This window comes from Diuraphis noxia, unplaced genomic scaffold, assembly GCF_037042655.1.
Source record: "Diuraphis noxia isolate RWA-SAM2 unplaced genomic scaffold, SU_Dnox_SAM2 contig0004, whole genome shotgun sequence".
Taxonomy (NCBI): domain Eukaryota; kingdom Metazoa; phylum Arthropoda; class Insecta; order Hemiptera; family Aphididae; genus Diuraphis; species Diuraphis noxia.
Genome location: NW_028301714.1, coordinates 43,304,850 through 43,329,568, shown reverse-complemented (window position 1 = coordinate 43,329,568; position 24,719 = coordinate 43,304,850). Strand labels below are relative to the sequence as shown.

At 27.8% G+C, this 24,719-nt stretch overlaps 1 protein-coding gene and 1 pseudogene across 1 annotated transcript; both read left to right on the top strand.

Moving 5' to 3' along the window:
- The first annotated feature begins 8,579 nt into the window (after positions 1-8,579).
- Positions 8,580-9,333, top strand: LOC149056088 (uncharacterized; annotated as a pseudogene).
- An 883-nt stretch (positions 9,334-10,216) lies between these two features.
- On the top strand, positions 10,217-23,169 carry LOC107166933 (uncharacterized). The gene is made up of 2 exons (XM_015515780.2): positions 10,217-10,443; positions 21,450-23,169. The coding sequence occupies exon 2, from the start codon at positions 21,460-21,462 to the stop codon at positions 22,618-22,620; it is 1,161 nt and encodes a 386-aa protein (XP_015371266.1). The 5' UTR covers positions 10,217-10,443; positions 21,450-21,459; the 3' UTR covers positions 22,621-23,169.
- The last annotated feature ends 1,550 nt before the right edge of the window (positions 23,170-24,719 follow it).

Here is a 24,719-nt window from a genome sequence, read left to right as displayed (position 1 = left end):
AATATCAAATAAATAATAATATTATATCAGTACGTTGCTGGCTTAATAAAAATAAAATGTAATAATAAAAAGATATTTCTGAGTTCTGGCCTCCTTTGTAAATTTATATTATTATTTTTTTAAATTTATAATTGTAATAATTTTTTTAATTTTAAATGGCCTCCTTTGTAAATCTATAATAATAATACATTTTTTTACATTTTTTTAGATTTTTTTTATTGTATTATAATTTATAATATATTTTATTTATGGCGGGGCGATAACAAACAATAATGGCGGGGAGATAAATGTTATACGGTGTACTGTCGGGGCGATAACAAACAAGTACCCTTTTACTCATTAATTTATTTACCCTGAGATTTTTTGACTAACACAAAAGTATATTTATATGCTGTTAATAATACAGTTTTAACTGTGGCGATGTCAATATAGTCACAAGAATTATGTAAACTAAACTAAACAAAAATAATATAAATAGCTGGTTAAGGGGATCAGCAAAACCTACTAACATCAATAGAATACAAATCTATCAATCCAAAACTCTAAGATAAATCACTAAAGCACCATATTAGTCATATTACGTTTCCAATCACACACTCGTTCAACGACCTCTCCATACCCTTTGTTGTAGACGTGGGTAAAACACACAATAAAAGATTCCATAAACCACTTCTTAAACCACAGAAACCCACTCATGCATGATATCTCTTCCTTGACTATCCCTGAAAATTCTCCCAAACGGCTAAAGTGCAAGTGGTGTAGAAACCTACTTACAAACTAATTCAATCTTCATATTCATGTTTTTTTTTTTTTTATTTTTTTTTTATTACCGCTGCTGGGAGGCTTCTACGCTCTGTTATCTCTATCTATTTGTTTTTTTATTACTATCTATTACTTTTTTGGCTGTCCTCTGTTATTGTTCTTTTTTGCAACAGATTGAATAAAATATTTGTGTAAAAAAAAACTAATTAAAAAAAATAAAAAATAATCCTCAATCCCTCATGAAAGGCTACAATATTATTCACAGTCTTACTACATTATTAAACGGTAATAGCTTATTTTAGTCGGCAAGCATAAAATATCTGAAAGATATTTAACTTATAGAACTTAAAATTTTACTTGGTACCTGCATATTACATGAAAATTATAATAAAGTTACCAGAGACTTAAAATTAATTTGATCTATCCTTTGGATGGCTTAAATAATCGATAAATTACACCAAGCCGGAAGTTTTCTTTTCTTATATACACACGCATGATAAGTCTCTCGTTATTGTCATTACCATAGTTACCTAATTACCAGCATACGTTTGGAGTAATTGTGCCAAAACACAAAACATATAAAATAGATATAAACGTCCCATTAAAAAATATAAATAAAAATTGCATGACTATTCTTCTTGTTTCATACGTAATAATGCAATTCATATTGACCTTAAGCTTATCTCTAATCAAACTTAGTATTAAAATGCTTCAAATAAGTTGTTTGACTAAATAAAACATGATAACATCGCACAATACTACCTTATAAACAACAAGCCAATCTTTAGTTGGTACAAACGTAGACGTGATATTTTCTTATATAAATATAATTTATGATAAAAATATACTCGAAAATCTATAACTATTTGTTTAACAATTTAACGGTATTGTTTTTTATCATCATAACTATTTTAATACTATGTAATTGTATGTTATGTATTGTATAATTATGTTTAAAAAAAAATAACCCAGGAGTGTTATCAGTGGGTAGCTTCCCCCATCAAGTCTCTATGTTAAACCTAATTATATACTATAATTTAGAAAAATACAAAAATTGTTAAGGGTAATTTACTTTAATCTAAACAAAAAAATATTTTAAACAAATTATTTTATCTTTTATAGCACCAAGTTTAGATGACGAAGTTATGGAAACAATATAGGTAATCAATAAAAATGATAGTCTACCATCATCCATAGTGAACTCCATTATTTTATTTTAGTCTAGTTAAAGATGTATAAAACAATCATAAGTAATTAAAATGTCTAAGTAATAATTATTACGACCTATAGTCTACTTAACTTTAAAAAAAAAATAATACGTTTGACGATAATTAAATAATATTTATTCACATCAAAAAATAAATAACAACAATTCGATTTAATTATTTTTACGCAGTAAGATTAATATTATAGTTCAAATGCGTTTTTGGTAATTATGATGTTGGCACTGATAACCGGTTAACTTACATACAAATAATGGAATATATTAATTATTAAATCTTAAACATATATTTATTAAAAAGTATAGTTTCCTACTACCTATTGTACATTTAAAAATACGCATGCCACATATTTCGGTATCATTTATACTTGAAATATTGTTTCTACTCAATTTGTAGTATTAGTCATTGGAAACTTTTTTCTTACGTCCTATTACACGAACCTTGCATTTTAAAGTTGATGAAAATACACTATAATTATTTTACGTAAACAGAAAAACGTCACATTACTTTAAAAAAAGTATGGAACTATATGTTATATCGGACTAGACTTATAAAAAAATTATGTATTTTACGGTCAAGGTTAAATACGTGGAAATAAACACTCAACGGTAGCAATTTGAATATTACAAACCACAAATTAAACAAGAAAATCAAGTTAGTTAATCACATACTTTTGTGTAATGGACATTGTAAATACATCATTTAAATGAATCAAACTATGTGAAGAATTAGAAGCCAAACATAATCAATTAGGAACTTATATTTTAGTTTCATTTTTCATCGTAGATATCTTAATATTTCATACGTTTTAAATTTATGGTGTGATGATTGATGGCTAGTAAAAAAAATTATTCACATTCATAAGTTCGTAATATTTTTAATAAACGTAATAATGATGTTAAACTGTAACTATTATAGTATTATACGTTCTTTGACGCGCAATAGGTTTTTACAGTCTTACAAGTAATCATTCAAATCAACTGTGCATCGCACATTGTCTTAAAGAATATTTAAATTATATGCTATTGAATCGTATATGAATCAAATAAATATATTTATTTTTTTTAAGATAAAATAATTGAGTTATTGTAAAATATTTATATCCTTGATTTGTATTACTTATTGTTTCTTTTTTCATTTCCCTTCATAATGGTATAGGTCAACGTTGAAATTACAGTTTCTATTAGCTACATTTTAAACAGTTATTATTTTGTTTTAATATTTAACCTCAAATCGTATTATTATAGTAGAAATTTACATTCTTGTTATGCGTATTACATAAATATAGTTGGGCTCGTGAGGATGATGGTATTTTGACTTCGTTCGATATTTTTAGCACAATATCACCTAAATGCATAAGAATGACTGGACACAATCCAAAACACGTTTGTTTTTTGCACTTCTCTTTTCTTTCAAACAAATTACGAAGGAAATTACATGCGCGACCGGTTCCCAAGTATGGGTACTCCCCGCAACGAATGCAAGGCCGGACAATACTTTACACAGTAATATTTTTGCTCGTCTGCCCACCCCCGATTTTTCAACCTACATGATTTACATTTTTAAACGCGTGTGTTTTATTATAGTATGTTATGATTGGGGAGATGGGTCATAACATTTGGATGACCTACATATTATAGCTGGAATTAATAAGTAACGATCCAAGAAAAATTATTATTGATATTGTTATGTGCAGATATTACAGCCAATATTCAATTTGATACCTATATTATAATATGCAACGTATAAAAAACTGCATTTATTGCAATAATGTTTCCTTAAATATATGATAATAACACAATAGATTACTGGTACCTTCTACTTGACTTGACTATTTATAATTTATTAATACATCACGAGTAAAATAATTCTTATCTTTGAAATTCAATTATACCACAAAATAAATTAAAAATTGAGTACAATATGAAAAGATTTTAAGTCACGATAATGAAAGTTGATGTCTTTACTGACTTTTATGATATATTACCGTAAAGCCGTTAAGTATATATTATATTCTTAGTGTTATATTGATTTTAAATAATGTGTGTGTAGTTTTTTGTGTTGATATAAAAATAGTGTGGTTTATAGTACCTAATTAAATCTAGTTATTACTTTCAGGAGCTAAAAAATGAAAATTCGTAGTACATCTAATATGTATACGAAAGTTTATGACAAAACCAAATTTTTATTTTTTGTTTGAATAAAAATAAATAACCATTGATACGTGAAATTTTAATGAAATATTCATATAATATAATTTTCAAATGTAGATTCTTTTTGATATAGGACTACTTATAAATATTTCGAATTTTAAAAATCTTTTCAGTATTTTTCAATTTACGTATCATTAAATTGTTGTTATAATTGGTAAACACTTTGAATATTTAACACATCGTTTCTTGTAAGATATTCTTACAAAAATCAAAAAAAGTTCGACAACACACTGTCAAGATTATTATTATTTAAGTCTAGATATTTATTTAATTCACCAAAATATGGAAAATTTTATGAACTAGTTTGTAGGTTATAATTATGACGTTGAATATTCAAACGTAGGTATGATATCCACACCAAATTTATGTATTTTTGCACTTTGAAAATAAATATTGATCGAAAATACTTAAAATATGTTCTAACTGAAAAAAAATCTAAATTCTAATTATTACAAATTGTTTAGTTATTTCAATTCAAATTTCGGCTAAAATATATGTTGAAGCAAAAACTACAATTTTAGTTATTTTATTTTTGTTATTCAAAAATATTATTCTTGGGGATTTGAAACTATAACTAAGAGTAAAATGATTATCTAAAATGGATATACAAATATACTTTGCCTATTTATGTAAAATATATGCTTTTTTATCATGAAATTTAAATTTAACACATATAACATAAATTACAGTATACTACCTACTTTTATATCGAGTCACACTAAACACCTACACATTTCTAGCTAATGTGCAGGAAAACAGAGCAATTCCTTTCTTTTTATTTTGATATATACAAAATATTTATAGAATAACAATTGCATAAATGTATATTGGTATGATAATATATAGATAGCTTGCTAACTTTAGCTGCTAAGTATGAAAAATAAAATATCAAATTACATTAATTTATTTAAAAATAATGTTGATTGATTATATATAATCCTTATCGATGTGATAAAAAAATTGATTCAATTGAATCTTTCGGTGTAAAAATGATCCTTATAAAGTAATTACTATTATCTTTGAAGTATGACACAAGCACTAAAATAATAATAATAATAATAAAATAACTATAGTTAATACAGAAATGCATTTATAGCACATAAATTGTATTTTAAAAATATAATAGAAATAACACGCCCACCAAAAAACAGCCTAACCACCTCTTTATATGAAGGTTTCACATTTATTGAATGTCCTGAATGCCATATTATAGAGAGGAAAAATACGAATACGTTGAAAATTCAAAGCAACTGATAAAAAATAATATAAAAAGTACATTTAAATACCTGGAAAGTCACATGTATGAAAATCAAAATGGTTATAAAAGGCATAGTTAATCTGAAAATAAATTTAAATTTAACTCTAAATTATTATTGGACTATAATAAAACAACAGAGGTGTGGGTCATATTGTTCAAAAGTAATTTTTATTTTATAAATCCCGTTTCCAATAAGTCATTTGTTTATAAATTCACAGATGACTATATACATGAAAAATGTTAATATTGCATAATGTTATTATGCGATCAACTTTCAGATACTCACAATTTATGCACGTAGGTATAACATGTAAAAATACTGAATATTTAAATTACGATGATCACTAGAAACTCTTTGTCCTATAAATATTTGAATAGGTAATATATTTTGCAAATCAACTTCATTTTGTACCTTATTATAATAAAAGTAAATATAGCTGGCCGTTTATATTTATGCATACATATATAAGTATAAAGTTTTATAATATAAATTAACTTAAACTCCACAAGCTTACTTACCAATCATTGTTCATTTTTATTTCTAATTTAATAAATAAATTATTAATATTTAGATTTTCTTGTATATTAAATATTATTTCACAATAAAAACGTACTAAAAATTAACTTTTCAATATGCCTAGACATAATACATTGATCAAGGATTTAAAAAAAAATATTCGCCCATAAGTTTTAAGTTACACTCTTTTCATAATGACACATATATTAGCGTTACAGGTTTACAAAATTATTTTATTATTTAGCTTTTCATATTTAGAAACCAATGTTAGAATTTTATAATAATATCAAAAGGTATAAAATGAATATCATGGGTATTTGGAATTTTTTTGCTATGTTAACGCAATATGACGTAATCATTTCAATAGTTCATTCTTATATTTCAAAAAATGTTATCTAATAACCATAAATCATAAGTTTTAAATTGTACATTGTTGTATTTAACCTGACAATCGCAACAGTTTTCTTTTGAGCTATTTATACTTATTTACCTCAGAATAAGCGGCTTACTTCACCAACATATTTTTTCTTTTATAATGTAGATTTATTTGCTTTCCTATCCGAGTTCAGAACCCATCCCAAATAATTATAACCCTTATTCAAATTATGTTTTTATGCACAGCAATGATTTACTAAGACTGTTGATATGTGTGGCCTGTGGCACTCAAGATATTACCTTGTTGTGGTCTAATAAATGAGATCGGGGTTAAGTTTATATAAGTCAGAAACATAATAAAAATATCATATATTTTTAAATTGTATACTCTTCGAAAATAGAAACTTACTATTTAAGGATCTAGAAAATATTGCGTACAAATACAACATTCCATTAAAACCAGAGCATATAAAAAGGGAGATAATGGAAAACCATAAACATTTTCTTTAAATGAAAAACAATTATTTATCTCGGGAAAACTTCAGCGTAACAATACAAAACATAAGACACAAATGGTTTATACTGTTAATTATCAAGTATATTATTGTGGTAGGTAGTAGTAATGAACATAGCATTTTTTAACTTGAATAGATATAATTTTTCTGAGTACTTTCACTGTAGATACTCGCATAGTACCTACCTATAATTTCTATTATAATACAGTTTTATAAGAACAAAAAAAAAACATATCAGCCTAAAAAATCAAAGTATTTTATGAAAATTAAAACACATATCATGTTTATTAATATTATATAATATTATAATTTTAAAACTAAAACTAAATATGATTATCATCTCGTATTACCTAAAAACTTCACTGTTAAATACCTACGGACCTACGAGCAATAGGGGCCTACTTATAAAAATACCTATTCTTGTATTCTGCCTAATTGGTAAAACAACATCGAAAAATTTTTAGTTATTCTATTAAATTTTTTATCTTCTACATATAATCAAAATAGGAACCAAACTTTGACTATTTTTATTTGTGTGTAGGTCTATTAAAACCTGCGATTGCTAAATTAAGTTTGGGACATTATGCTGTTAATTTTATAAAAAAAATAAATTAATAATAATATGATAACTTTATTAAATTTATACGTATAACATAATTTAATATTTTAATATAACTTTGATTAAAAAAATAAATGAAAGTATTTTATTTTTATTTTTATTAAGTTTTAATTTGTATTGTGATAAAAAACATTATTTAAGAAAAAAAAATATTTTTGTTGGGGCTCACTAAACAAGCTACCCCCAAAGCACCAAATAGGTTACGATTAAGTGATAGCAAAGTGGGGAAATGAATAACAATAGATTTTAATTAATAAAGTACAGCAAAACAATGATACATTTTAATCTTATAATTTAAATATTTAATTTTTAATACTCAATAACTGAAATTTATAGTACAAATAAAATAATACTGAGCCCTATACAATGAGTTATATATTCAGTAAAATGTGTTTGAGCTATACCTAACAGAAGTGTTAAATTATACTACATATATGTTGGAATTATATGTAGGAAAAAAAATCCAGGGAAAAAAACCAGGGGAAAAATAATCCACAGAAAAAAAGCCATGGGAAAAAAGTCAATTTTAAATTAAAATTACAATAATTAAATATATAGGTAACAATTAAAATTAAAGTATTAAATTAGGTATTATTGAAAATTTTTTACACATTATTAGTCATACATATATAATTATATATATATACATAATTATTGATACACAACTTATATGTCATTATTTATTATTTATTATTCCATAGTAATAAATATATTTTAGATTCTAAACAGCAATGAATGTATTGATTTTATCAAACAAAAAATTTAAATTAAAAATATAAATTTATTTATTTATTTCAATATAGCATGTAGTTCATACTGCAACATGTAAATTTTAAAAAGAATCACCCTGTACAAAGTATATACATTATACTTATACATATCTAGAGTGCATGACATAAATCAATTGATTTCAAGATAATATCCACAAAATATTATGTTATTTTTATTCATTGTATAGCATTTTCTTTCATCTTATTCTGTAGGAAACCCCCTTTCTTTTGTTAACATATAACTGTTTTATAAACTATACTTTCAGTCTCACACATCTATATACTCTCAGTCTCAGCCATCTATACAAATACATCTGTACAAGAGTACAAATACAAAAAACGTTTATAACATTTATATACTGTTTGTTGAAAAATAAAGTCAGAAAACGTATTGAAAAATGCTGACCAAAATTCTAGAAAAATGTTCTGAACGGCAATATTATACCCGGATCCAAAGAGCTTTCATATAGATTTTGAAAAATCTGTAATTAACGCAGTGAAATCTGTGTCGGAAGAGCATGTGTGTATTAATGGTTGTTTTTACCATCTTACATAAAGTACACACAGGATGATTCAAAAACTTAGCCTAGAATAAATATACAGATAAGATGAAAATTTTAGTGAGTTTTGTAGAAAACTGGATGGGATGGCTCACTTAAAGAACATAATACCAAATCATGCCAATGAGCTAGTTGATTATTTTCCAGGAGAAACTAATATACGTTTTAGAAATTGTTCACTTGTATTTCCACTTGAACAATGTAATACTCATGATTTGAATTTGGCAGATAGTGATCGTACAAATAACCAAACTGAAGGTTGGAATAACGGTTTTTTTAGATTGATCGGTCAAAAACATCCAAGTATATGGGTTTTGATAACCAAAATGAGGTTAGAAGTTACTACATATGAAACGAAGTTGGCACAGCAAAGTCTAGGTTTATTAAGCAACAAAATAAAATTACCGTATTATGATAAAAACCAAAACTTATTAAAAAATCCATGTTTGTAAATTAAAGAAGGAAATAAAAGCTTACCAGAATTTTTAACTGCAATAGCACACAGAATACGTTTTTATTGACCTATATATTATACTTTTACACTTGTATACTTTTATTACCTGCTCAAAAATTGACATAACAATATTATAATATTAGTAAAAAATGTTTTGACTTTGTACCCTGACGTAACAATACAGTATGACCAACTGTGTTAAAAATTTTAAATTAATTAACATATAACCTGTGTATTAATAATTATATATATAGCTATGTATACAATATGACCAATGTTTAAAAATTTTGAATAATACTTTAAATTATATTTTTTTATATATTTAATTATAATTATTTTTTAAATATTACCTAATTTAATACTTTAATTTTAATTTTTATACATTTAATTATTGTAATTTGACTTTTTTTCCATGGCTTTTTTTTCTGACTACCAATAAAATGTGGAATCCGACACAAATGCATACAAGAAACTGTGTGGTGATTATAAAAAGTTTTATGGTATATTGGTATCCACGCAGACTATTTAAACTGTCGTCCCGTCATGGCGTCGATGCGATGGCCGAGAGTTTGGTGTCCCCGACCTTTCAAAAATTATTTAATATCATTCCCGAGTATTCCCTAGAATGATTCACACATACACACACTACGATGACTAGGTCATGTTATCATAATGCAACCAAGGCCGCTTAAGTCTCAAAAAAAAAAATAATAATAATAATAATAATAAAAATAAAACTAATAAAAACTATTGGTAAAAAATTGTTTAAAAAACACATAGGAATTTATATAACATATTGTAGTATATACCTTTATATTGCGATCGAGCAGTGGTAGGAAATTTATAACCGATCATCACATCACGGCTCCCTCCATACATGTCATTGACCACTTTTACACCTACGTAGCGTACTCCTCTTAATGCCTATATAAATACCTGGGTCTGCAGCCACCGACCGATTCAACACATGCGTTTTTGTCACAAGACTAGAGTGAAAATACATCTGCATATGCTCTTTATTCGAAAGAATTCGTACACCGTATCAGACTTTGGCATCGTCATTTAAGAACACTTAATTGGACGTTGTTTGGACATTAATTTGTTCGGTATTACCAGAAACCGCCATCGACACAGGACAGTGTGTTCGTGCATTTGCTCTATATCAGAATAACCACAAGTAAGTACCATGATCCAGTTATTTTACGTACCTAAACAACTATATACATAATTTAAATAACATTTTCATATGATAAAAATCACGCAATAAGATATTTCCCCAAATGTTTTAAGTTAAGAACAAAATGCTAAGTAAACATGTCTAAAGTTATAACAATAAAATAAAATTTTTATATAATATTATGTTAATAATTATTTTAATAATTTGGGTAATTATATTTTTTCTGAAGTCTATTTTATAAAATGTTATTTTTTATTAATTTTAGTCAATTTACATGCAATTAAATTAACATGTCAACAGATCAAGTTAGTTTACAAAGTACACATAGAAAAAAAAATATATATATTAAAATTAATTTTATGATATGAACCAATATCCAATACGAAATCGAATTAATTTTAAACTATTTAGTTTCTAAACTAGATAGAAAGGAAGCCATACAGTAAAATCAAACATTAAATTATGTGTTTGAAGATCGAGTTATAACTTTTAAGTATGAATATTTCAAGATTATAAATTTATTCTTAAGTTAAAAAGCTGAATATCTTATCCTAAATCAAGTGAATAGCGTCATATACAATAGTTAACTGTATTACTTAAGTAATTTATTCTATTCAAAGTACATATTTCTATTTTATCTTACTCATAGGTGCAAATTATTAGAATTTTAAACACGATTTAACAATTGTTCCAAATAATTATAATCCAATATGGAATATTTTAAATTAATTTTAGGTATAATACAAGGTGCCTTTGTTATATACATATAATTTTTTAAATATAAGTAAACGTACACAATAAGTATTTTTATATTTAAACTAAAATAAACCATTTAAGAAGTTTACAGTTCAGAAATCATAATGTCTTTTTTTATACAATTGGTAGGTACTTTTGTTTACCTACTATTTATTTTGTTGACGTTTGTTAGACATTTTTTATTTTTGGTTGAATTCCTTACGATTTATATGCATATGAAATGGAAATATCAATTGGGACACTGAGCTATGAGAAAATCGGTTTAAAAAAAAACTTCTAATCTCGTGGGACTGTGGTAGAAAACATAACAGCACTTCCGTTGGCCTGTATATATGTGACAATTTTCGAGAAACTTCAGTATAAAAAACTAAAATCTGATTTTTTATTTATTTATACGTCAATAAAAGTATATATTCAATTACCTTATGTAAAACGAATGAATTTAAGCTATTCCCAGACAGTATTTTTTATTACTATTATTAATGCATGTAGGTACATTTATTATTCCAATAACAACTCACTTATTTTTGTCATCAAACACATTAAAAGGCCCACGCCATGTCCTATGTTCTTATTTTACTTTTATAACTATGCTTATAACTGTTTTAAAAAAAAAAAAATACATTTAATACAGTTGCCAAAAAAAGATTTATATTTATAATAAAGTTTAATACCGTAGTTAATCCCTCATTATTATTTTAATGTATCCCACACAGTATTTGAAAACACGAACAATTTTCGCTTATTTTAAAAGCATATTATTATGTTAACGATAAACATACAATTAATATTTTTAAAAACTTTATTTTTAAATGTTCGTATTAAAATTGTTTTTAAAATTACTGGTTTTTTGGGGAAAATATTCCCGTTAGGTTTTCATTCATCATCAGTGATATGTTAGAAACCTATTCTTCTAAAAGCGAATTTATTCAATTTTTTTTTAAATGCATTCATAGATATTGTGTGTACATAAATAAACCAATAATGGAATATAGTAAGGTACATAACGAAAAGTTTATTTCGAATATTTATTGATATACATATACCTAACAAAGTTACGAAATACAATACCTAGCATAGATTTTTTTTGCGATCCTCGTAAGTTATTAAATAATAACTATGTACATTGTACCTATCCTTATTTAGTATATACTAGAATAATGTTATTTAATACTTGATGCCGTGTCAGATGTGATGAATATCAGGATTTGATTGATTATATCATTATATGTCTATCGAATAGTTCAATCTTAAAATAACACACGTCAAATAGTTTTTATTACATTAAATTATTTTCATTTAAACTTAACCTAATGTGACTATCAGAAAACTCTATTTTTATTATTTTTTGTAATTCAATAATAATATGTAATGGTTGTTGTAGATTGCCTGGACTTAAGGAGATTCGTAATAAAAATACTGAAATAATACACCTATTTATATACTTGCTGTACGTAACAAATATATCATTATGATAAGTACATATTAGGTTATTGTTTTATTATTTTATTTGGGATGGACATATTAAACTAGGTTTTTAAGAGTTTTCTACAGATCTCCTAATTCTCAGATATTCATAAAAGAGTATGTTAAATTTAGACTTTTTTTGATTTTCGAATGGAAAATAATTTCCTAACTTTTTTTAATTATAAAATAACGAATCAAAGTTATATATATTTTATTTTAGTTTGTCTACGTATTTAGATTGAAGTAGTTGAGTGTAATCAAAATTCTTTAATTTTTATAAACATTTTGGCTTAAGGTACTCAGCTACTCTAATTATGGAAATTAGTGACTTACATTCCATTTATGATATTTTTTTTTTTTGATGTAGAAATGTGTAAGCTATATCAATACGTACACTTCTGAAACACCAGAAATAATGTTAAAAACCACAATATTAACAGTTAACTATAATTTGAAATTTAAGCTCGTAAAACCTAATTAATTAAATTTGATGTTTTAATCTTAAAATTCAGTATCACTAAATGTCTTGAAGGTTCATAGTATCGTTGATCATTAAATGATTTTCTAATATTTCACCATATTTTACGCAATATTGCAATATTTTTATTAGGTATTTTTATAAAAAATCGGTTATGATACAATAAATTGGACCTTTCTATCGTTTATGAATCGTATACACATCAGCGTTGTCAATGTTGACAAGATTTTTTTTTTACTCATCTGTGTCATTATCGTTAAAGGTGGCTCTCGCAGTAGGAAAAAAAATCATGATTTATGCCCAGGATTATGAAACAGAGGGTTAATTAACGATAAGGTGCCCAGTTTTTTTTTATTTTAGTACCTACATTTTCAGATACTATCGCCATAAAGTATCACCTGTGTTATGGTCTAAAGCTTTTGAAAGGTTAAGCAAAACATTTAAAGCACATTTCTCCTCACAAATAAAGTCAAAGTATAGTTATATGTGTATATAAATTCATTATTATAAAAATATTTTTTATTTTTTTGGTATTAAATATCAAACTAGTTCAATTTTTACCCTACTTAAACACTTACTCCTCTCACTGATCTTAGACTGCATGTTTGGATAATTCTTATTTTCGTAGTATTATTTAAATATTTATCAAAATATTATTAAAAATAACTAATACCTAACATTTCTTTGTGACTTTAAATATCATGATCTACACTGTATAAAATATACAAAATACCAGCCAGGAAAATGAATTATATTATTTTATTAAAATAGTTGTTAACTTAATATACACTTTATTAATTTTTTTTTTCCAATACACATTACTAATAATTGTAAAATAGTAATTAAATTGTAGAGGTGTTGTAATAGTTATTAAATTAAATTTTAAATGGGGAAAATAATCGATAAAATATTATTTTAACTTATCGTAATTCATACAGACAATCTACAGACAAGTTATTAAGTCGCTAGACAAATAAACAATTCAGATTCACTCTAAATCATAGGGCATAATCAAAAACTCGAAGTAAGAATTTATTCATCTGTAGAAAAATTTAAATATACCTATCTGATGTTTACATTGAATACATTCTCATTTTTTTATAATGTTTTATTTTTATATTCATATTCAGTCTCATAACATATGATATAACATATAGTTAATAGTCAATAATTAAATATTTCTATTCAATTGAATTTTAAAAACAAATATTTCATACCGACAAACACCATGCAAATAAATAGACATTGAAACTACCGCAAATAAATTCAATAAATTTAGTCACGAGTATCTAGTTAAATAATACTTATTGATTCAAATCAACTAAACAATATTTTATATAAATACCTGCCTATCTCTAACGACCTTCATAACGGTAATTAATTTTGAAGATTATTTCTTAATTTCTTCATTTGAGGAACAGAACATTATACATTTCTCCATCCAAAATATTACAGAAAAAAAAATACTCATTAAAATCTTTTCTCTGTGTCACCGCTATAATTATGGTGTAATATTTTCTTTTGATCAACGCTCACTTATCATTTGATTGATTACACCTGTAAGTTATTTCTAAACTAATCCACACGTTTTTTGAATCCTTTTTTATTAGATTTTCTCTTACCAAAACCCTAAAATATTCTTTAATAAGATTTTTGTTTTACATTTTTTTTTTTTTGGTTTAACTATGTTAAAGAAATTTTAAGACGAACATTGTATGGAATACTATATTATTTAGATCTGTGCTTCTCAACCTGCGGGCCGTGGATATATGACTGAGAGAACTTGAAATATTTATTTCATTTAAAATATTTTCGGTTATTATATTATAACCGACCGACCATATGAATAATTATTGTAGATAAAGTTTAATGTTAGATTACTGTTATTAAATAATAATAATCAAACTTTTAAGGGGGCCCTGTAACAAAAAAGGTTGAGAAGCACTGATTTAGATCACTGAATTTGAATAGTATTTTTAAAAAAAATTTATAGAAACCTTGTATGACATATTAAGTTATAACTAATAATAATAAAATCGATATGAATTATAAATTATTAAAGAATAGTATTTAAATACTAGTTTTAAAATAACAAGTAGTGCTTATTAAGTATACACTATACACATTATTGGTACATTTTTTTAAAAATTAGATATTAATGTACTATGGTCTATTGTAAATACTCGTATGTATATTATTATAGTTTGAATAAGTTTTTTTTTTTATTTTGATATATGTATCTACCAATTTAGGTTTATGAATTAGCTATCATTATATTGAATTAAATAATATCGCAATAAATCAATATCGGGGAATGGAAATCATATTACTTAAGAGGACGTCTAACTCACATGTGTTGTCTCCGTCTTACACACGTACGACCTAGAAAATTATCGTTTGCTAGTTTCAATAGGGTATTGTCAGTTTTGAGTCATATCTGAGTTCTCTCGTTGGTTTTTTACGATATTTTAATTTTTAAGTAAGTTATGAACATTTTAATATATTCATAATTTACATCCCATAACTCACTTAAAAATTAAAATATCGTAAAAAACCAACGAGCGAACACAGATAATGTTGCTACCTAACAGTTTGATAATAGGTGGATTCACTCTAATATCATAATTCATAACTGACAATACCCTATTGAAACTAGCGAACGAACATTTCCTATGTCGTGCGTGTGTAAGATGGAGACAACACATGCAAGTGCGACGTCCTCTTAATCTCAATACTAGAATATTTAATATTTCGTACAAATTAACTGTGTGAGACAATCATGTGTAATTAAATAGGCTCTAGGTATAGATATGTTAAAATATGATAGGTGACTTCTATCAAACTTAAAAAATCATTATTTATTATAGTTTTGAGATAAAATATACCAAGTCAAAGTATATATGTATAAAAAAAATATTTTAGTAAAATGTTATTACGGAATATCATTGATATACCTACTAACACTATAATAATATTATAATTAATATAGGTTTGTGGGTGTACCTATTACCTGAGTTGTATTTATAAACAATATCTATTAATACGTGTTATAATGCACCAAATCAGTATAAAATTACGAATTCAATTTGCAGTAAGATAATTGGGCCTTCGCATCAATTTGGAAACGGTATACAGTAAACATAAATAATACGCGTTTATACTACTGCTTTATTGGTAAGACCACTAGGTATTTTGAAGAGTTGAGTTTCTTTTTATTGTTGATCGTAAATAAAAAAACTTGTATGATGGCAAACTATCAAACATATGCACATGATCGGCGCCAGTATAGATTTGCCTATAACATAATAGCGCAAAATAAGGTAATATAATATGTTTCTCAACTAACATATAATATTATTTATGACTCTGACATAATTCAAAAATAAAACTTCAGCTTTCATAATAATTTCTCGGTTTCGCTTGTAGAATTTAATTTTTATGGAAATAAAAATAACTGTGAACCAATACTGTAGTTAACGCTTTAGTTTCCAAATACATTATATTTCAGTCACTACCAGTGTCGTCATTAAAACTATTGCTCTTTGATATTTAGAGAAAAGATATTAAATTTTATATAATATTTATTAAATCTAAGTTAAGAACTATTCAAGTTCATCATAAAAATATTACCATAAGATTTATATAATAAATCAAGATTTTGAATGATTTTCTCGTTTTTTTGGATATTTAATAAATTATATATCATACTCATACATATTGCTTATTAACGAAGGGTGTAATTGTTTGAAGTTCAAAAAATCAAGAATATGGTTCGAATGCGAAAGTCGAATCTAGTTTTCAAAAAACCAAACTGAACAGAACTCGAACAAAAAGTTCGAAATGCACTAATTAACCGTAAAAAATGTACGAATTTTATGTTTAGAACGGGTTAGGGTTTAATGTTTATCATATTTTTCGGTTTAAGCTCGGCATCACACTGAATTCTTTGGATCTTGATCAAAGTATATATATATATATATATATATATATGTTATATAGGTACGATACAAATTTCATTTGAGTTCGGTTCAACTAACCATTAAAAAGTTCAGTTCAGAGTTCAAGCCACACTTAGTGTACCCATATGGTATAGAAAGATAAATCGTATTTCGTGTTATGTACTTAAAAACTAATTAACTTCAATTTTAATTAAATCAAAATCGCACCCGTATCACTCTGTTTTATAGGGTCTGTGCTTTTTGTTCTAGATTATTATTAATTTTTTTTTTTTTTTTTGTAAGTCAATCTATTGACAACATTTTGAAATCTATTGTGTAAAGATATTGTGAATTTGAGTTTTGTGCTTCATTAATAAAGATCAAGACAACAAGTCAAAAATAAAATGTTATGTGCACAAGCATTGTGTCCACAAGTTGCAATAGCTGCATATATAGTGTGAAGCGTATGAGCAAACCATAAAATTATAGGTACAAAGCATACGGCAATCGTGCTGCAAATGGTTTACAATGATCAGAACCGAAAGACGTCGGATCAATCTAGTTAGTGTGCTCCTCGAAACGGCGTAAATGCTTAGATCATATTATTAGAATATATATACCTACGTATAAGTACGATGTTAAACGTTACGGCGATGACTGCATTGCACGTGCGTTGGCCTGGTAACGTTAACGTTGTTATGATAATAATTTATATAGATGTAAACGGGTGTCGTAACAAGCGTGTATAATGAGCGTATACCTATTAACAGTAACGCGCATAACATTATTAACTTGGTCGCCGCCGCCGCCGCCACTGTCGTCATTATTGCAATGCAGCCGCGTGTGTATAATTATTATAGTGTTTTGGCCACCGAGGATGAGAGAAGGTTATGTCACGGGAGCGTCTGGTCGAAAGGTGATTCTTCGACGCGTAGGTATGACGTGTAGAAAAACGAAAATTTTTGGCACGCAATTATTATTATCGTTATTAATATTAATCGACTCGACGACTTCCGCGTGACTTCTATATTATTATGTGCGTCCGTGTATAGAACACTCGTAGTCGACGATTATGTGAGGTGCACGCCCGGCCGACGAATGATTGATCCCCCCGAACAGCTATCGGCAATATGGGCGTGCAATTAAATATATTATTTTGTTTTTTCTTTCGGTTTAGTCGAAACATCAACTACAGTAATGCCGTGAAAACGGTAGTGCTCGTCGCGTGTGTTTATCTCCAAATCACGACGAATGGGGTAACTAGGTATCCGGTTAGCGGACACAGGCACGTGGTTTATCGTTTATTTAACACTGGTTTAATATGACGTGTATTTTTTGTCAGTTGATTCAATAATTTATTTATTGATTTTTTTTCTCCGTGCATCGTTATATTATCCAAACGGACCAAACGTCCCCGACTTCCGTTTTGAAAACGCGCGACGACCGGATGAGTTGTGAAACGGTCAAAAAATAAAAATAATATATTATGTTTTGACGTCGTAACGTTTCTATCCACTGTAAAAATGTTAAACATCTGACACGATCATTTTTAATAATATTCATGAATCAATAGTGCCGAAGATTTTCCGAAGTTTAGTTTACCAAACACACACGAGGATGACCTCATCTGAAGTAGTTAAATTCCACCCCTAAATTCTTAGGTTGAATTAAAAAAATATCCATTTGCGCACACTTAATCAACTGATATGAAAAACATATTAATAAGTATTAAAATAGGTATGTTTTGTTTAAAATATTATTTATGGTGCAAACTACGCTCATTAAGGGTAACTCCCTTTCATACTACTATATTTTAATGCAAATGATGAATTGATGAAGTAATATTTTTCGCCGTTTCCTATATAAAGTGGTTTGAAATCAATAATAAGTTTACCTATTTTCGATAACTTTTTACTACCCGCCTGTGTAACTGTGTAATGGTATTCCTTAAGAAGATATATTTGGACATTTTTAAATAATTGGATATTTTACATACTCGCAGCAGTGAATATTATTTAAGTTTGATTATGTAAGTTCCCCTAATATTTAAACTAACAACCCGAAATTGAAACTGTTTAACTCAAATTTAATATGTTGTACATTTGTTATTAAAGGATACAGTGACAAACGACAATATATAAAAGTAAGAAATTAGGTATTGTATTAAAATATAGAAAATCTTTATTATAATTTGTGATATTTTTTGACAAAATATCATAAAATGTTTAATATATTATATTGTATTGACAGTTTTGGGTCAACTTCTAATTATTAGTTAAAACAGTGTTTGAAATACAAATTAACATATTCTGGAGTTCGTTTCAAAGTTATAATAATTGGGAAGATCGATAAAACTAGTTTAAACTATAAAACGTAGTGACATAAATTAAGTGACATCATCACTGGGCCAAGGTCCAACTAAGTTAACTCTTCTGGTACTTATCAACTCTAAGTGCAAACGAATACTGTTCTTGAATTGCATGTCATGGATAATATCACCACATCGAAGGAAGGATGTGACAAATTCTAAGGGAGTTACACAACATACTGTTGCGTAAATCCAAAAAATAGGCAGTTGGTTGGAATGTCGAAAAGAAAAAATCGATAATTTAGTAAAAAAATGTATAATCTTCCCTCAGGTTTATTGCAACTGGTTTCCACATTTTTCAATTAAACGATCGTATGCAATATCATTCTCCCCGATATTATGCCAAAAATAAAAACTCGAATAACTCGTTTCAAAATCCGGGACGATAAAAAGTCACCGCCATCCGAGATGACCGGGTTTACATTTTACCTGTCAGGTAATAATATTATCTAAGACTATACCGAAAATCGCTGCATAGCTCTATGGTCAATCATATTCTTCGCAGTTCTAAATATCTCATAGGCAGTAATATAATATTGTAATACACGCATGCGCAATATGACACGCTCACTAAAGTGTTTTAACTCTTGAAAGCAGTGCCAGATACAATCAATAGTGGTTTCAATAAATGCACACCGTTGAAAATAAGAAATGTTCGTCCGTTATATAACCACATGTCTGGAGTTAAATGTAATATATGTTCAATCAAAGTAGGTAGCTAGCTGGCGTAAACATATGCCACAATGAGTTATCGGTTTTGATTATAAATTTACATACGGGATTTATCATCAGTGGGCATACTTGTATAAACCCAACGAAACATAATATTATAATAATAATAAGAAGAAGAATCGTGTACGCTGTTCGGCATAATATTATATATGATATATTTGAACTGGACGTGGTCCAAAAGTCCAGCTGTTCTCGCACCACTGACCACGGTATAGCTAGGTAATAATAATAATGAAAAAAACAAACTCCGTCTATTAAACACGGTATTGGCGTACATAGCTTGTCGTCCAGTGTATTACGATACACTTGTAATCGTCGGAGCTAATCGTGTCAACGATACATCCGTGATGAATTATGGGTTTAAGTAATATATATATATATGATATTATATATTATAATATTTTATTTGTCTGCTCACCTAGGGAAGTTGGCACGCAGAGTTTAAAACGGTTTCGATATTATTAGTTTTGTATTTTTGTTTTCTAGCTAATATGAAACAAACCTTACTAACATTAATATGTTTGGATAACTTTTACAAAATGGTATCTTTAAAACAATGTGAGTGCGTCGCATTTAAAATTAAAATACAAACCCCGCCACAGACATAAAAATAATAATATGATAATTGTTAATTTTCGTACTTTTGTAGTCGATCGGTTAAATTAATTTACTAATAACACTATAACATGTCTATGATTGACCTAAAACTAAGAAATCATTCAGTACCAAGTCTAAACTAAAATTAAAATGGATTTCTACATTTTTGTATACGATCATATTTTAAATAAATCTTTATAACATTAGTAGGGCCTTATCTATTACAATATAAGTCCCTTGTAAACACATAATATTATACTATTATGTATATTAATTAATAAATCAAACATAAATAATACCAACAGTTAATCAAAACAATTACTATCTATGGTTTTATATATATATATTACATTATAGGTATTATATACCACCATTATCAAAATGTTAAGGTTTATATTTAGATTATATTTAATAGTTTATTTGATCTATGATGATTATTTAAATAAGTGTTATTTAACACTTATCTAGATAATTAAAATGTGAATACCTAGTTAAAACATAATTATATTATGTGTTTATTTTTATGTCCTAAAGCCTTCAATCCCTTCTTGCATATTCGATCACATCTCTAATTATTTACTTAAAATTATATAGTGTGGTATTGTAATAATATTGAATCAATTTAAGGGCTGTAAATTCGTATTAATAAGAAATGTTCACTATTTTTCAGCCGAATCATCATGAACAGATTCTCCCAAATGTCGTTTGTACTGTTGGCAGTGGCAATGTGCCACGTTTATGGTCAACTTCAGACCAGTACACCTTGTTCGCTGTCGTTCTACCGGTACCTGTTCAACTTGCCCGGTGAGAAGATACGACCTAACGTACCAGAAGGCACGTACATGTTCGGCAAGCGAGTAGGCCCGGCCACACCGGAAGGTCAAGCCTCAGATGTCAAGCCATCCGTCATTAAACCTGAACCGTCGTATGAAGCTCCTTCCTACCTTCCACCACCAACCACCACAACCACGACCACCACACTGAAACCGTCCACGTCGGCACCATTGTACATACCACCACAACCACAAATCCCTTACTACCCGGCCGAATCTATCAACACAGTGTCAGTGGTGAAGACTGCCAAACCGGAATGCGACCACCCCGAACACTTGCACGTCGTTGACACCGGACTCTTGCCACCATACCAGACGCCCAAGTTCCAGCCACAGCCCACATTCCAACCACAACCCACATTCCAGCCACAACCCACATTCCAGCCGCAGCCCACGTTCTTCGTGCCACGTTTCGCTCCCTCACCCAAGCCCCAGGTACAAGTAGCCATTAGAGACAACGAGATATTCCCTGAACAACGGAAACCCGTGGCCGTGCAAAGGTTCGCCGTGCCCACTCCACCCCCGCAGTTCCTCCGACCATACATCGCACCGGCACCAGCTGCAGCCCCGGCCGAGAACTGTGACAAACACGTTCACGTATCAAGCACTACCACAACCACCACAACTACCACCACAACTCCAGAGCCCAGCACCGAAGGATTGTTGGAGACTCGTCAGAACGAGATATCTATCTTGCCGGATACCAAGCCGGACTGTGGCCACAAGCACCATAACGTTGTTGTTGAGTCCCTAGGAGTGCCATCCACTGACTACGGCGTGGTCTCGGCGCCTGCTCCCATCCCATCTGCGTCTGCCGGATATTCATATGACCGGCCCAGTGAACCTCTAGCGTATCCGTCATCCGGTTACACTTACCCCAAGGCCAGTCCGTCATTTGAGTATCCAGGTGCGTTTTCAGCACAGGGCACCGCACTGTTTGAGTCCGAATCGCCTAAGGCGTCTGCCAGTGGTACCGAAGACGGTGACCTAGTCATCCTCAAGGTCTAGAACATCCTAACATCTTTGTGTGGAACAGAAATAAAAAAAAAACATAAAAATGTATAATAACACACTTCGCAAACGCATAGCACATATTTGTGTGTATGTGTGTGTGTGTGTTTGTGTGCCTACGTGACGCCTCCTTAGTGTGTTAGCCAACCGAAAAAATTGGCAATTTAACGCCGTTACCAATTAGAATATTATATCATTATCATATTATAATTAGAATATTAGCATAATTAGTATATAGTTTTGTATACTAAATATGCGCCCACTCGCAATTTAGATAATCAAGAAATAATTATATTATATTGTTACCATTAGATTTTAAATTAAAATAATGTAGAACATTACTATTTGATATAAAATTATATTATTGTTTGATGTTTTAAAAAAAAAAAAATTTAAATTTATTTTCATTTTAATGTATAATTAATCACATAAACTGAATGTATCATTTTTTTTTTTTTTGTTCATTATTTTAATTTAATTTTATAAAATACTATATTTTAGTAAAGTTTTTTAAGTATGAATTAAATCATTTTATTTTTCCTTAAATGGCTTTACATCCAATTTAAATATAATGGATTTATATAATGTGTTAGTACCATATAGTATATAGTATATATATATATACGTACCTAAGCTAAACAATTTCAAAATCAAAATTTCAAGAATCTTTTTCAACTAGAAGTTGTTTATATTTTATTTTTTTAATGAATAGAATTATTTGTTTATATAGTAAGTTACAAAAAACTTTAAAACAAATAGATTTTATAAGAGCTATAGACAGCGCGTAGGTATGAACAAATGTATGGAACAAACTTGTAATTAGATAGTTAATTTTATACCAACTACCTTTGGTACAGGTAAGTGGAGTTCTAATAAATAGTATTAACAATTTCAATGCAATAATAATCTTAACATGAGATCCCTACATGAAATAAAAATGTTTATTAACAATACTAATCAAACATACAGTACTTAATGATTATAAATTAATGTGGCAATTGTAATTTATTCTGCATATGTGAAACAGTATTTGATAGTAAAAAGTCCAAAATTCTGTGTCAGTTTTATACAAACTATTTTATTATACATTTTAGTCTGATTGTTTTATTTTATGGATATAGTACGTGTTTCAAACAATTTAAAATATAATATACATTATACAATGTTAAAAATAAACTGTTTTAAATAATGATTAAAAAATTAAAATATATTATTTTTCAAAACCGCTTTCGATTACCAAAAACCTTATCAACGGTTTTTAAACGGTTATCGATTAACTTAATATCAGAATTAAACGATAACCGTTTGCCAGTTTTTATAAAAGGTTAGCATCTATACCGAATCCGATTACTAAGTTTATTGGGAATAGTTTTAAGCAGCGTTTACAGTTGTTAGATAAGTACAGGAAAATAAAATTAAAATTTGAAAAAAAACCATTCTTGAAACCGACAAATTTTAAAATCTTTTTTTGAAACTGAAACATAAACTAAAATAAAATTTAAAAAACGATCTTAAAATCTAAAACAAAACCAGAAAATGTAGAAAACCGTAACCGTTAAAATTTGAAACGGCTTTGATCCCTGTTAGCAAATGAATCGTCAATTAGTGATTTTTATTTTTAACAATATACATGGGACAAAATCAAAATTATCATGCACTTGTTTTCTAAAATTACAATGTATAACTCAATAATGATGAGGATTTTATATTTGAACGGCAATTGTACAATTTGTCCTCTTAAGGGTATTCCAAATGAGACACTGAATTGCAAGAATACTAATAATAATGCCATGTTTACAATATACACAAGAGTACAAGACCGTTAATCGTTATGATGTATAATTAGTTAAAATAGTTAAAATGATGTCAGTACATCTTTTTCTCTCTCTTTGATCTACGTGTAACATGGCAAATTTTACATAACACTAATGTTTATAACCATAATAACTTTTAAAATTAGAGTGAAATGTCTTATACAAGCAGTGCTCGACTTGACAAAAGTAAAGTAGGGGGACTCTGTTAACTTTTAAAAAAAAGCGTCCCCACCACTTGTTAAACATTACAAAGCCGTGTGGGCTACGCCCCACACCCCCTAA

What these genes read in the sequence shown, in the direction of transcription:
- LOC107166933 (XM_015515780.2), top strand. Translation starts at nt 21,460, where the DNA reads ATGAACAGATTCTCCCAAATGTCGTTTGTACTGTTGGCAGTGGCAATG.